Source organism: Carlito syrichta, unplaced genomic scaffold (assembly GCF_000164805.1).
Source record: "Carlito syrichta isolate Samal-C Ts95f unplaced genomic scaffold, Tarsius_syrichta-2.0.1 Scaffold301625, whole genome shotgun sequence".
NCBI classification, from domain to species: Eukaryota; Metazoa; Chordata; class Mammalia; order Primates; family Tarsiidae; genus Carlito; species Carlito syrichta.
Genome location: NW_007245721.1, coordinates 380,308 through 393,967, shown reverse-complemented (window position 1 = coordinate 393,967; position 13,660 = coordinate 380,308). Strand labels below are relative to the sequence as shown.

Below are 13,660 nucleotides of genomic sequence, written 5' to 3'. Positions count from 1 at the left end.
AAAAAAAAAAAAAAAAAAGAAAGAAAAAGACTGGATGTGGTGGTTCACACCTGTAATCCCCTCACTTTGGGAGGCTGAAGCAGGAAAATTGCTTGAGCCCAAGAGTTCAAGACAAGCCTGGACAACAGAGTGAGACCGTGTCCCTACAGGAAAAAAAAAAAAATCAAAGAATTAGCCGGGCTTGGTGGTGCATGCTTGCTGTCCCAGCTACTCAAGAGACTGAGACGGAAGGATTACTTGAGCCCAAGAGTTTGAGGCTGCAGTGAGCTGTGATTGTGCCACTGCACACCAGTTTGGGCAACAGAGTGAGACCTCAACTCAAAAAAAAAAAAAAAAAAAGAGGGAGAGAGAGAGAAAGAAAATAAATTGTTAGGAAGACAAGGACCCATTCTTTCGGTTCCCCATAGAAGGCAAGCAATATCACATTTTGTTTATTTATTTATTTATTTTTGAGTTGGAATCTCACTCTGTCACCCAGGCTAGAGGGCAGTGGCACGCTCCCAGCCACTGCAACCTCGACCTGCTGGGCTCCTACGATCCTTCCAAGTAGCTGGAACTACAGGCACACGCTATCACGCCCACCTAATTTTTGACTTATTGTAGAGATGAGGTCTCACCAAGTTGCCTGGGTGGGTCTCAAACCCGCAGGCTCAGGCAATTCTCTTGCCTCGGCCTTCCAAAGTGCTGGGATTTCAGGCTGAGCCACTGAGCCCAGCCTACATATTTTATTTAAAAGGATCCTCCTTACACCGTAAAAAATGGATTGTTATGGAATCACTACGTTAGGGATGTGGAACTAAAGGATTTGTTTCTGGCTTGGGTTGAGGGCAAGTCAGAAAGCAGGTCACTTACTTGGCCACCTACCCACAGGCCACACTACTCCAGGAGCCTGGGATTGGGGCAAGTAGAGGGCTTCTGGAATTCCTGCAAGTGGGTGCCAAGTGACAAGTCATTGGGGTAGACCAAAATGTTTCCAAGCTTAATTATGTTTCCAAGAAGATGGGAGCTTGGAGCCCTAACCACAGCAGTATCTGAGGCTGGCTTATGTGCTGGACATTTCCCTGAATGCTTTCCTGTGGGTGTGATGCAGACAAAGAGGAAACTGAGGCAAGTCAGGACTCTCCCTGGACCATGCAGCCAATGTGTGGTGGAGCCAGAGCTGGCACCTTCCCCATCTCAGTATGCTGGCTTTCAGACTCCAAGAATCACAATGCTGAGTTCCCCTGGGGTACCAACCTTGTGGCAACTGCCTGTCTTCCTGAAGACAGGCTGCAGCCCCTCCCTGGTTCCTGGGCTAAGCCTGGGCATTCCATAAGGGGTAGGCCAGGCTGAGAAGTCTCCAGAGGGCATACCACCACCCCTGCCATCCCACATACCTTTTTCCCTGAGAAGGACTTCTTGATAGTTTGGGCTGCCAGTTCCCTGGGTAGGAAGGAGGCCTGGGCATCCAGTTTGCTGATCCCCTGGGGCTCAAAGATGTCCACATCAATCTGCACCATGGAAACAAATTCTCTTTTAAAAAACAAAAAAACAAGGTCTTGCTATGTTACCCATGCTGGCCTCAAACTACTGGGCTCAAGTGATCCTCCTGCCTCAGTATCCCAAATAGCTGGGACTACAAGTGTGTATCACATTGTAGCAAATTCTGTACCAGGACTCCCATTTGGGTCAGCAGAAAGTCTCAGCCAAAAGTCAACATGTGTTCTGGCTACCTACTGTGTGCAGCGCCCACTCAGCCCTTAGTGCAGGGCCTGGCACAAAGTAGGTACTAAAAAATATTTACCAAACGAAGGTGTGCACACTTGCATCCCTCCACTCAGTCACTACTTAGGTGCCAGCAATAATTCCAGTTCTTCAGGTGGCCCAGGACCTTCTGGTTTACAAATTACTTGGACATTCAATATCTCTTGGGATCCTTGTGGCAGTCCTAGGACCCGCAGGAATCCCCCATTTAGCAGATGAGCAAACTGAGACCCATGAGAAGGAAGTTGGAGGGAGAAATCCCTGCCCAAGAATCACCCATCAGAGCTACCCTGAAGAGCCAGTCCCGTTCTCGGGTCTGACTGATACATGGTGGTACTGAGCCAGCATTAGGAGCTGTGGTGAAGAACAGAGAATCAGGAACCCTGCCTGGGTCCTGTGATCTACCTCAAAATGATGCACTAGCTGCTTGGGCTTGACTTTGATGACAATGTCGTACTGCTTAAGGCTTCGCTTCAGCACCTCCTCATAGGTCAGTTGAAATTTGACCTTGCTCCGGGGACTGATGGAGATATGGATGGTGAATTGCTCCATAGTTCTCCCCGAGGCCCTGGATATGCCACCGGAAGCAACAACAGACAGACAAAGGGCAAATGACATGAGGGTCCTTGTTCTCTAAAGCATGGCCCTCAGAATTCACCTTTCTGATATGAGTGCTCTTCCCAGTCTTCCTTGACTTTCACCCTTGTCCCAGCTGGTCATTCAGAGATGGGGCCGAAGGATGGGGGCTCACTTCTCTCCAAGGCAGATCTGGGAAAAGGGAGATTGAACCCCAGCCCAGCCAGCGCACTGTGCCAGCATCTGAGTTTGGGCAGTGTGCTCATTCTTCCAACATCCTGAGGCTGTTCTCTACCAAGGCCACCTTGCAGCCCTCAGACCTGTCCTGGCTAGAGACTAGGCCAGAGGGGCCCAGAGCTTACCTGACAAGGCCAGCATTCTCTCCTGAGATGGCTGCTTTCCGGTACTGCTTCCAAGCAGTCACTTTGTCTTTTATGTCCCCAACAAATGTATTTTCATTTGATGTGCTACAGGAAAGGAAGAACAAACACCCTCAGGAGAGGTCCACATCCTGGACTACATGGGTCCTTTGTACTGGAGGTGCACCGAGCCTCAATCCTGAGAGGACCCTGTCCATGTGAGCCCCTGTAGGAAGGCATCTCTTGCCTGCCCTTCCACTAGCCACAGTGGGGTTCAGGGGCCCATAGGCAGTGAGGTGGGCAGCTCCAGTCATGGTGGCCAGCAAGAAGCCTCAAATGCTAGCCTTGGCTCTTGGGTTCATGGTGGCCAGCAAGAAGCCTCAAATGCTAGCCTTGGCTCTTGGGTTCTAGTCTGAAACATCCTATCAGAGGTCTCAGTTGGCTCTCCAAGTTAGGAGCTGAAAACGGACCTAAAGGTCTTCTTCCTTCCCTCAGAGCAGGGGCTAGCCCAGGACCTTTTGGCAATGAGGACATGCTCTGTACTGTCTGGCTGCTCTGAGTCATGGTCTTAGCCTGGGAATTGATGAGGGGACACCACTGGGAGAGTACGTGGGAGGCAGGTAGGGCACACACATGGCAAAGTCACTGATGAAAGCTGTCTTGGGGATTTCCACATCGAAGGCCACTTCCCTGGCTTCATCAGCAGTGTTGACCATTTCGCTGGTGATGACATAGTGGGCGAAGCGAGAGGTGACTTTGCAGTTGACTTTCAAACTCCGGATGAACACGTTGTTGACAGTCTAAATGAAACGTGAAGGGGCTGTGGCTTGGGACAGGAGCCTCTGTCAGTAAGAGATCTCCTTGCCATTTTTGGAGCTCAGCACCCTGCTCTGGTGCAAGGTGCCCAGATGCTGGAAGAACAGACCAGACCTCCCAAGAAGACCCCCCTCTCTCTGCCTGAGATTTTGCCATGGGGCATGAGGTGAGGTAGGAACCAGTTCTCATTTCCAGGAGATGGTAGTCCCCTCTGCCTATGGCACTGACAGAGGGGCATACCCCTGAGGAATTGGGGCAAGCAAACCTATAATAAGGGTTCTCTCACAGACCCCTCTGCCAGGACTCTGACTCACTGTGTCCACAGCCTGTCGCTTCTGCAAAACAAAACCAGGGACAAGTGTGAGTGGGGACACTCAGGGGACCATGGCCTACCTGTTTACGGGTGGGGGTAGAACACAGCCTGTGTCTTCTGCCCTTCCCACCTCACTTCCCTGGTGCTGCTGAGATGTCACCTCTCCAGTCAGAAGTGGTAGAGGTGGTGGGGGCACCCCTGGCCCCTGGAGAGGGGGTTTTGTGGTCCTCCCAGGCCCCATCAGGGCTTGGCCACATACCTCGCTGCCCTTGGACCTGCCTGTAGTCGGGTCTGGAGCGGGCTCGGCCTGCAGGGCAAGCAGAGACACCAAGTATGCACACAGCAGCAACCGCAGCCCCATGGCACCATCCATAGTCTCAGGGCTCCCACTGCCCTGTCACTTTACTAAGACCTAATCAATACAGTGCTGGATAAACATGGATTAAACATTAGACAATGTGGGTGCAAATATTACAGTTGGAGGAATCAATCTGGCACTGAAAGCTTTTGGCTTGGGAGGCTCCCAGCTCTGGGTTGTCTAAACTCTCAACTGGGTTCCAGACTGTGTCCCCCAGTATAGAACTGTACTCAACCTGAGTGAATTGGACACCCTCAAGGGGTCATCTCATCCTGGGGATGAACACCATGAAGAAACATGAGGGCCTTGCTATGTTCAGGGAGCTGATGCCTTGGATAAAGGAAGTCAGACAAGTTCAGTGGAGCCCAGTGACTCCCAGGATGGCAGGAGGCTGAAGAGAAACATTAAGGAAGAACTGTAGACATGTGGAGGGGGGGAGTACTCAACTCCCACTGGGACTGGAGAAAAGAGCAGCTCTCAGGAAGCAGGAGGTGGGAAGCGAGGGGAAGAACAGCCAGTGGCACCAGTGACATGTGACAAGAAACCACAGTTAAAAACAGGTTTTAAACTACCTTAGGCTTTACTTTAAACATTCTTAAAGTATCAACCATTTTGGCCATGCTTTGCCCAGGGAGGCAGATACGGTGGCTCAAAAAGCACCTTGATGTTTATGCTCACAATTTTCATAGTGCCAACCTGGCAATAGCTCTGTCAAAGGCAGTCTGGGCAGTCAGCGGGAGGCGTAATGGGTGACCCATCCTTAGGGTAATTGCTTCATCTCTCTGGAGCGTCCTACTCAGATTTGGAAAGAAGAATAGAAGGAAGCTTCGTTGGTCTTCGCCTGGGCTGGATGCCTGGCAGGTGAAGGGGAATGAAGACGAGTGGCACCTTTTCATAATTGAGGGCTGACTGTGTGTCACGTGTTGCTCTAAGCCCTTTATTGTCTAATTTGATCCTTGTGATATCCCTGGGACACTGGTCCCACAGCAAGTGATAGAACGCGTTCAAACTCAGATCTCCCAGACTCCAAGGCCCAAGCCCATCATGCAATGAGAGAGAAGCTAAGTCATAGATTCTAGAGAGAAGAGTCCTCATCTTGTACATGCAGTTTCTTAATTTTTATGCTCAAACCCTTCCTGTCCCACACAAACCATAGCAGACTGGGCAGACAGGGACCCTAGTCCAGTCTGGCCAGGGCTGGGATGTGCTGGCTGCCATGACCCTGATAGGATGAAGGGGCCCAGAGATCTCACTGACCTCTGTTTGCTTGTCCTGGACTTTGTCTCACAGGGCAGTTTTTGGGAAAGAGTTTGTTGTCCCTAAGTCAGGAACTCTGGCCTGTTTGCTGGGAATATGAGATGGATTTACATGAAACTTTACTTTTGAGGTTCTGTTTATTTCCTGCACAGTATCAATCAAGCCCTGTGGCATGTTGGGTACAATGTTAGGCACTGGGACACCACCATGAAGAAACTTGGGTGCCTTGCTGTGTTCAGGGAGCTGATACTTTGGGAGAATGAAGTCAGACAAGTCCAATGGAGCCCAGAAGAGGAACTTTAAGAAAGAACTGTAGACATGTGAGGGTGGGGGGAGAGGGGGTGTGGAGAAAAGAGCAGCTCTCAGGAAGTAAAATGAGGGAATGGAGGGAAAGAACAGTTAGTGGGTAAGTAGGAAGCATGCTTGGGAAGGGAGGAGTTTCAGGGTGAGGAAGAGGGCGGGGAAGGTGGGTGAGAAGGAGATTGGGAGCAGCTGGTGCAAGAGTCTAAAAGTGGCCAACACTTGGGTGGTAGATAGTGAAGATATCTTGCACAAAGGTGTGACAAGTTGAACACTGGCCTGTAGAGAGATGACTAGCACCAACCCTTGTCCACGGAAGGTCCTAGAAACATCTCTGCATGGGGGGAGAATAGAGCGGAATAGAGAGCGAATAGTGACTAGTGCTTGGCAGGCTTCTCAGTATCTTTTTTTGAGAAACAGGGTCTCACCCTGTCACCCAGGCTGGGGTACATCGGTCATGACTCACTGCAGCCTTAAACTCCCACTTCAGCCTCCTTAGTAACCGGGACAACAGGCACAAGCCACCACACTTGGCTAATCTATGTATGTATGTATGTATTCATTTGAGTTGGGGTCTCACTCTGTTGCCTAGGCTGGGCACAGATCATGGTTCACTACTGGGCTCAAGTGGTCCTTCTGTCTTAGTCTCCTGAGTAGCTAGGACTACAGATGCATGCCATCGCACCTGGCTAATTTTTTTTTTTTAAGTTTTGTGGAGGTGAAGTCTCACTATGTTGCCAAGGCTGATCTCAAACTTCTGGGCTCAGGCAATCCACCCGCCTCAGGTTCCCAGAGTGTTAGGATTATAGGTGTGAGCCATCACGCGCAGTCTATTTATGTACTTATTTTTTAAGAGGCGAGGTCTCACTTTGTTGCCTAGGTTAGTCTCCAAGCTCTGATTTCAGGTGATCCTCCCTCCTTGGCTTCCCAAAGTTCTGGGATTACAGGTATGAGCCATTGCGCTCGGCTGTTGCTCAGCATTTTTTGTGCCCTAGTTCACATACTGTTCACAACTGTTCCCAAGAGCTAGATACTATTATTGTCCCTGTAGTACAAATGAAGAGGTAAGTTGACTCACCCAGTGAATGTGGGAGGTGAGGGTGGGGGTAGACAGAAAGCAACCTTGGTTGCTGAGGATTGAGCTTGGGGACTTGGGAGGGTGGGGTGCTGCTGGTGCCTGCAGGCCAGCACATGGGCCCAGACCTACTCTGAGCTCCACTTACATGGCCAACTGCCTGCTTGACCTGCCCAGAGCCCCTCAAGCTGGTTGTCCAGATGGAAGTCCTGACCTTTGCTACCCTTCCCATACCCTACTACGAAGTCTGTTCTTCCTGTCGTTGTCCACTTTACTGAAGGCCACCACCGTCTGGCTGGCCATCCAAGCTAGAAAACTGGGTGGCATCTGGGATATAGCTCTCTCATCTATTCATTTCTCTCCCAATCCTTAGTTGCCATCTAGCCCAAGCTGCCCCGATCTCTCCTGGAGGGCAGATCCCCTACTTCCATCTGTTCCTTCAGTCCCCATTCCTGGCAGCAGCCAGAGTCATCATTTTAAAAGTTCAGTCTGCCCTAGACCTTTACTGTTTACCACACTTCCAGGTCCTGAGTGGTCTGGCTCAGGACATGCTGACACTCTATCTCCCCTAGCCCATAGCCACTCTGGGTTTCTTGGCTTCAACCATAGAGCTTTTTCCAAATCCACGTGGGCAGGTACTTTTTCACTCATTCATTCATCAACCCCTAATTCCTTTGTTCACACCTACTGGGTTTATGGTGTTGAAGCAGCAGTGGACACATGGGTTGCTTTTATCTTTTGGCTATTATGAATAATGCTGCTATGAACATGGATGTATAAATATCTGGTCAAATGAAGAGGATAAGTTGGCCAAGAAACCCAGAGTGGCCATGGGCTAGGGGAGATAGAGTGTCAGCACGTCCTGAGCCAGACCACTCAGGACCTGCAAGTGTGGTAAACAGTAAAGGTCTAGGGCAGACTGAACTTTTAAAATGATGAAACTCTGCTTTCTTTCAATTCTTTTGGATATATACCCAGAAGTGAAATTGCTATGGTAATTTGAGTTTAATTTTTTGAGTAACCACCATACCATTTTTTGTGGCAAGCTAACAATTTTACATTTCCATTAACAATACACAAGGGATCAATTTTTCCAAATCCTTGATCTATAGCTTGATAGATTTGAGTGTACAAATTTGTTGAACTTATCTAATGATACCTTTAAGATTTGTATACTTCACTCAATGCAAATCTCATCTTCACTGGAAAACTAAACAAAAAGAACTGTAAATAAATATTGAACTCTAGTTAATGATATTATCAAAGATAAACAAAGCCAGGCATTAGTTTAAGAAACCAAAATAGATTTTATTCAGTAACTACTGACAGTAGCAGAAAAAACTGAACTCCATTCTGATTTGTGCTGAGGTAACTGGGCATTTCAAAGGGAAAATGAGGGAGTGAGCAAGGGGCTCACATAGAGTCAGTGAAACATGAAAAATTAAAAGGGTTTGTCAGTGTAAATGTAGCTGGGCCAACTGTGTCTGCTAGCTGGGATGTTAGGATTCTATTCTCCCACAGAGACTGGGAGACAGAGGCCCTACCCTTTCTGATGATTGCATTTCAAAGGGAACAGATTTTAGGTCCTTGAGATAGACATTCTGTTAGGTTGGTTGGCCAGAGCTGGTGGGGGGGGGGGGCAAAGATTTGCGATAGGCAAGCAAAAAGATTTATTCATCTTTCAAGAGAGAAAAAGAGGACCAATGCTGAGGGTAGCATGGTGTTTAATAAGAGTAATTGGACTATTTAAGGTTTTTTTTAAGGAAGAGAGAAGGATGTCTTCAGCAACTGCATTCTTGACTATTGATAACACAGGTACGGGTGCCAAGACAATGCATCTCATGACTCCAGGGAGCCATGGTCTGTGTCACTAGGACATGAAGGGCTGATCACAATAGATTAGATAAGCTTGACCCTTTATGGCGGAAGAACTAATACTGGGGTAATTAGTACAAAGCATGCTTGGGGAGTTGCAAGACAATTATCAGCAACTACATTTGGGAAACTGGTTTTGTTTCTTGTTTAATGATTACAAGGTGGGTTGAAATAAGCTGCTGAAAAAGCATGTTAAAATGGCTACCACTCCGACTTAAGTTACTACATTTTGGCTTTTCACCCTTTCACATTCCTAGGTTGTAGAAGATGTGTATATATCTCAAATGGACAGAGGAAAGATTAATTGTAAGCTTTATTAACAAATGCTCTAGCAAAGGGAGGTGTTGGCTGGAACAAACGGTAAGTTATTTTGGTAGCTCTGAGCTTTCTCAGGTAGGCGTTTTAAAGGGAGCTTCTGTTTCCCCATGGATGAGTCCTTAAGCTGTTAGAAGCCATGCTGGAGTTTGGTCAAATATTTTAATACAGTGGCTTGGGCAGTCGTTATATGCTAAGAGTTCTCTGCAGTTCTCAATAAACAGGCTAAAGTTTTTAAGAAATGAAATGTACAAAGCCCTTCAACTGGCTCTGAAATGCATTTAAAAATTAAGATGGATTCCTGGGTGCAGACAGGTATGTGATAAAGCAAATACAACAAATGTTACCGGTAGAGTCTAGAGTCTGTCACCTCCTCATTAAAATGTGGGCGCCAGAAGGGCAAGGACTTTGCACATGGGGGGGAAGGTGGTCAATATACATTTGCAGAATGAACGAACGATTCTTGTGTCAGGCTTAGAACAAAAGAGCGCACGATAAGTGAAATCCGCCTCGACCTTACCGGCGCCGGCATCCGGGTGGTGGAACTACGTAGAGGTCGCGCGCGAAGAGCCCGGAAGAGCCGCTCTGGCCGCCGAGCCTCGGCTCTATGGCGGGTCCTCCGGATGTCCGGGAACCGCTCTCGCCGCTCTCGGCACCCGCTCTATGCCGGGTCCTCCGGGGACGCCAGAGCATGCGCGCGACTGCTCCGGCCCACATCGCTATGGCAGCGGCGTCGCAGTGGGTCGGGTTCCCGCGCTCCTGCCCGGGCCTGATTGCTTCAACAACAGCTCGCTCCGCAGCCTCTAGGGCATGAGCGGGGCCTCCTGCTGCGGGCTGCTGCTGTCGCCGCATCCCGACTTTGGGCCAGACTGGGAACATGCCCCTGGCCGCCTACTGCTACCTGCGGGTCGTGGGCAAAGGCAGCTACGGGGAGGTGACGCTCGTGAAGCACCGGCGGGACGGCCGGCAGGTCGGATGGGTTGGGGCCCGGCAGTGGGTGGGGGACGGGCTGAGGTGCGCCGGGGGCACCGTGGACTAGGCCCAGGGTGGTCCGAGGAGGCTCATCTCGGACGGCATTTCTCAAAGTCGTCCTAGACCACCAAGACTAGGCCAGGCCCCCGGTCATATGCGCCCCAAACTTCCTTTACTTCTCCTTTTTTGTATTAATTGGCGTGCGTGATCTACACGCCTCTCCTACCCCCGACAATTCCATGATTGCAGAAATCATGCATTCTCGGGACCTAACCCAGCGCCTAGCAAGCATTAATCCTTGAATAATGAAGGGCCCCAAACATCTCTGCTGTCGATAGCCGGACTCACTTAAAACTCAGCTCCTTTTCTTTCCGCCAAACCTCAGTAGTGAGTTGACCAACATAGACACTTACGAATCATTTTTAAGCCTACACCCCAACACTGATTATTAATCTGTCACTAAGCCAACAGGCCTCCTCTTCATCTCTGCTGGTAGCACCCAATCCAGGACACCATTATCTCTAGCTAAGCTGTGGCCATGGTTTCCCTGCTGATCCCCACCACCTGACTTACTCTTCTCCAGTCCATCACTTTCGTTGTAGCCTCGGTGATCTTCCTAAAATTTGACTGAGACGTCACTCCTTTGCTTAAAGCCCTTTATCCCATCATCCTCAGGATAATGAGCCACTAGTTCTTCAATGTGGTTTATTAATAGGGTGACCATATAATGTATTGTACAAACTGGGACAATTCTGAAACTAAAGGAGGTGCTATTAATAGTTACACCAGGACAACCTGACTGTTCCAGGCAAGCAGAGAGGCGATGTCCCCCCCAAATATAGGACCCTCTTGCCTATTCTTCCTTGTCTTCAGTGCTGGTTGCTCTGCTTGGAATACAAGCTCTGAGCTGAGGATGGGGAACTAACTACAATAATAGCCTCTCACATTTGTTCTGTAGTTTATATTTTACAAAGCACATTATGTATGTGTTTGTTGAAATGAATATGATCTTTGATTGAAGGCAATGTATTAGGTGTTAGAGGGCACTGATTTTTTTTAAAGTGGGAATAATTTTGTATGTTGAGGATCAGTGATTATTACACTTATTGGGCCATGGATCTCTTTGAGTATCTAATGTAATCCAAGGACTCATTTTATCTCCAAATGTGTTTAAGTCATATTTTGTATACCTTTATGGGAGAACTTAGAGGTTAAGAAATATCTAGTAGATTTTATGATTGATGCAATGGTATGTTATCTTGCACTCACTTTTCTTTTCTTAGAAAGAAATGTTTATTTAAAAGTAAATTAGAGAGAGAAGGGAGAAAGAAGATTCACCTCCCCAAGGTCGGGGAGGGGGCCAAAGCCAGGAAGCATGGCGATAGCCATAGCTTAAAGAGCACATGGCCATACCAGAGTCTAGCAAGGCAAATGGCCCGCACCCACTTTTCTAGCCATGAATGAAAATATCAAGTACATATGGAAAGGATATTGTTTTGTGACTGCCCCACTGATATAAGTCTAAGTTGTAAAAAGTATCATTAGTAATAGTAGATATTTTCCCCAATTTTGTGCTTCATGAAAAATAAAATGAATAGGTTATCTGACAGGCTTCAGAAGATTGATTTTGAGGATTATCTTGAGAGCCATTGAATAATTCTGAAGCTACAAAACTGTGTGTTTATTTGCACATTGTAAAAATACATGTTTTCTTTGTAGTATGTCATAAAAAAACTGAACCTTCGAAATGTCTCCAGCCGAGAACGGCGAGCTGCTGAACAGGAAGCCCAACTCTTATCTCAGCTGAAGCATCCCAACATTGTCACCTACAAGGAGTCATGGGAGGGCGGAGATGGTCTACTCTATATTGTCATGGGCTTCTGCGAAGGAGGTGATCTGTACCGAAAGCTCAAGGAGCAGAAAGGGCAGCTTTTGCCCGAAAGTCAGGTGGTAGAGTGGTTTGTACAGATTGCCATGGCTTTGCAGGTACTGTGTAGATTCACGGCTTCCCACTTGCTGCAGGGTGGCAGGAGGATGGCAGGTGTATTTTAGGAAAACTTTTCAAAAATGCTTACATAAAAAAGTATATTTTTTGGGAAAGCTTATGACTGTGTGTGTTGGCTTATGCCTGTAAATCCCAATGCTTTGAGAGAAGGTAGAAAGATCACTTAATGCCAGGGATTTGAGACCAACCAAAGCAACAAAGGGAGACCCCTGTCTCTACAAAAACTTTTTAAAAAATTAGCCAGTGTGGTGGTGTGTGCCTGTATTTCCAGCTATTCAAGAGACTGAGACAGGCCTTTTGTTGCCCAGGAAGTCAGGGCTGTAGCACACCACTATACTCTAACCTGCATGACAGATTGAGACTTTGTCTCTAAAAAAAAGAAAAGAAAGAAAATTAACTTATGAATTAATTTTGCTACACAATGAAATGTTTCTTAGTGAATGATATCTTTATCTTTAATATAAATTAGACATGGATTTTGCTGGGCATGGTGGCTCATGCCTGTAATCCCAGCATGTTGGGGGGCAGAGACGAGAGGAATGCCTGAGCCCACAGGTATGAGACCAGCCCGGGCAACTTGGTGAGACTCAAGTAAATAAAAAAATTAGCCAGGTAACGTGCCTGTAGTTCTAGCTACTTGGAAGACTGAAGTGGAATGATCGTCTGAACCCAGCAGGTCGAGGCTGCAGTGGCCGTGAGTGTGCCACTGCACTCCAGCTGGGTGACAGAGCGAGACTCCAACTCAATAAAAAAGAAAAAAGTAGCCGGGCTCGGTGGCTCAGCCTGTAATCCCGTGCCTTTGGGAGGCTGAGGTGAGTGGATTGCCTGAGCCTGAGGGTTCGAGGCCCACCTGGGCAACTTGGCGAGACCTCATCTCTACAATAAATAAAAAATGAGCCGGTGTGGTAGCGCGCCTGTAGTTCCAGCTACTTGGAAGGCTGAGGTGGAAGGATCGCCGGAACCCAGCAGGTCGAGGCTGCGGTGACCAGGAGCGGCCACTGCACTCCAGTCTGGGTGACAGAGTGAGATTCCAACTCAAAAAAAAAAAAAAAAAAAAAGCCAAAAAAGTAGACATGGATTTCATATTCAAATGCAGGGGAAACCAGTTCTTTATTCATTTAATATTTATAGCACAGTCAATTTTAAGTGAATTAAGTCAACCAAGAGTAAAAAAATGGTCAGCTGTGTCATCCTGATAGTTGGCTGGGCTAATCAGTATGCCTAAACTAGGGGGATTTGGGCTTTCACCCTGCTGTGGCAGAGTGGGTGAAAATGTAAAACAAATACTATGTTTTCTTTTGGTTTGTTTGTTTTTATTTTTATTTTTTTCTCACTCTGTCGTCCAGGCTGGAATGCAGTGGCTTGGTCATGGCTCACTGCAACCTAGATTTCCTGTACTCAGGAGTGATCCTTCTACCTCAGCTTCCCAGTAGCTGTAACTACCAGTGTGTGTCACCGGACCTGGCTAATTTTTTTTGACGTTTTGTTTTTTTGTTTTTTGTTTTGTTTTGTTTTGTTTTGTTTTTAAGTTGGAGTCTTACTCTGTCGCCCAGACTGGAGTGCAGTGGCCACTCCCGGCCACCGCAGCCTCCACCTGCTGGGCTCCGGCGATCCTTCTGCCTCAGCCTTCCCAGTAGCCGGAATTACAGGCGCGTGCTACCATGCCCGGCTGATTTTTTGATTTATTGTAGCTGAT

The 13,660-nt window shown here is 47.9% G+C and overlaps 2 protein-coding genes across 3 annotated transcripts in view; one reads left to right on the top strand and one right to left on the bottom strand.

Annotated features, from left to right (window-relative positions):
* ITIH1 (inter-alpha-trypsin inhibitor heavy chain 1) overlaps window positions 1–4,202 on the bottom strand; it is a 14,700-nt gene extending 10,498 nt beyond the window's left edge. The window contains exons 1-6 of one of the 2 annotated variants that reach the window (XM_008054976.2): window positions 4,067–4,202; window positions 3,809–3,829; window positions 3,312–3,478; window positions 2,682–2,786; window positions 2,149–2,311; window positions 1,377–1,490 (exon numbers count right to left, since the gene is read on the bottom strand). In XM_008054976.2, the coding sequence (XP_008053167.1) occupies window positions 1,377–1,490; window positions 2,149–2,311; window positions 2,682–2,786; window positions 3,312–3,478; window positions 3,809–3,829; window positions 4,067–4,180 (684 nt within the window). In that variant the 5' untranslated portion in view covers window positions 4,181–4,202. Of the gene's footprint in view, window positions 1–1,376; window positions 1,491–1,783; window positions 1,843–2,148; window positions 2,312–2,681; window positions 2,787–3,311; window positions 3,479–3,808; window positions 3,830–4,066 lie in introns of those variants that run through there. The other variant, XM_008054977.2, reaches the window with a different exon arrangement.
* A 5,473-nt stretch (window positions 4,203–9,675) lies between these two features.
* The window catches only part of NEK4 (NIMA related kinase 4), a 32,387-nt gene continuing 28,402 nt past the window's right edge, over window positions 9,676–13,660 (top strand). Inside the window, exons 1-2 of the mRNA XM_008054971.1 lie at window positions 9,676–9,957; window positions 11,679–11,945. Of these exons, the coding sequence (XP_008053162.1) occupies window positions 9,865–9,957; window positions 11,679–11,945 (360 nt within the window). The 5' untranslated portion in view covers window positions 9,676–9,864. The remainder of the gene's footprint in view (window positions 9,958–11,678; window positions 11,946–13,660) is intronic.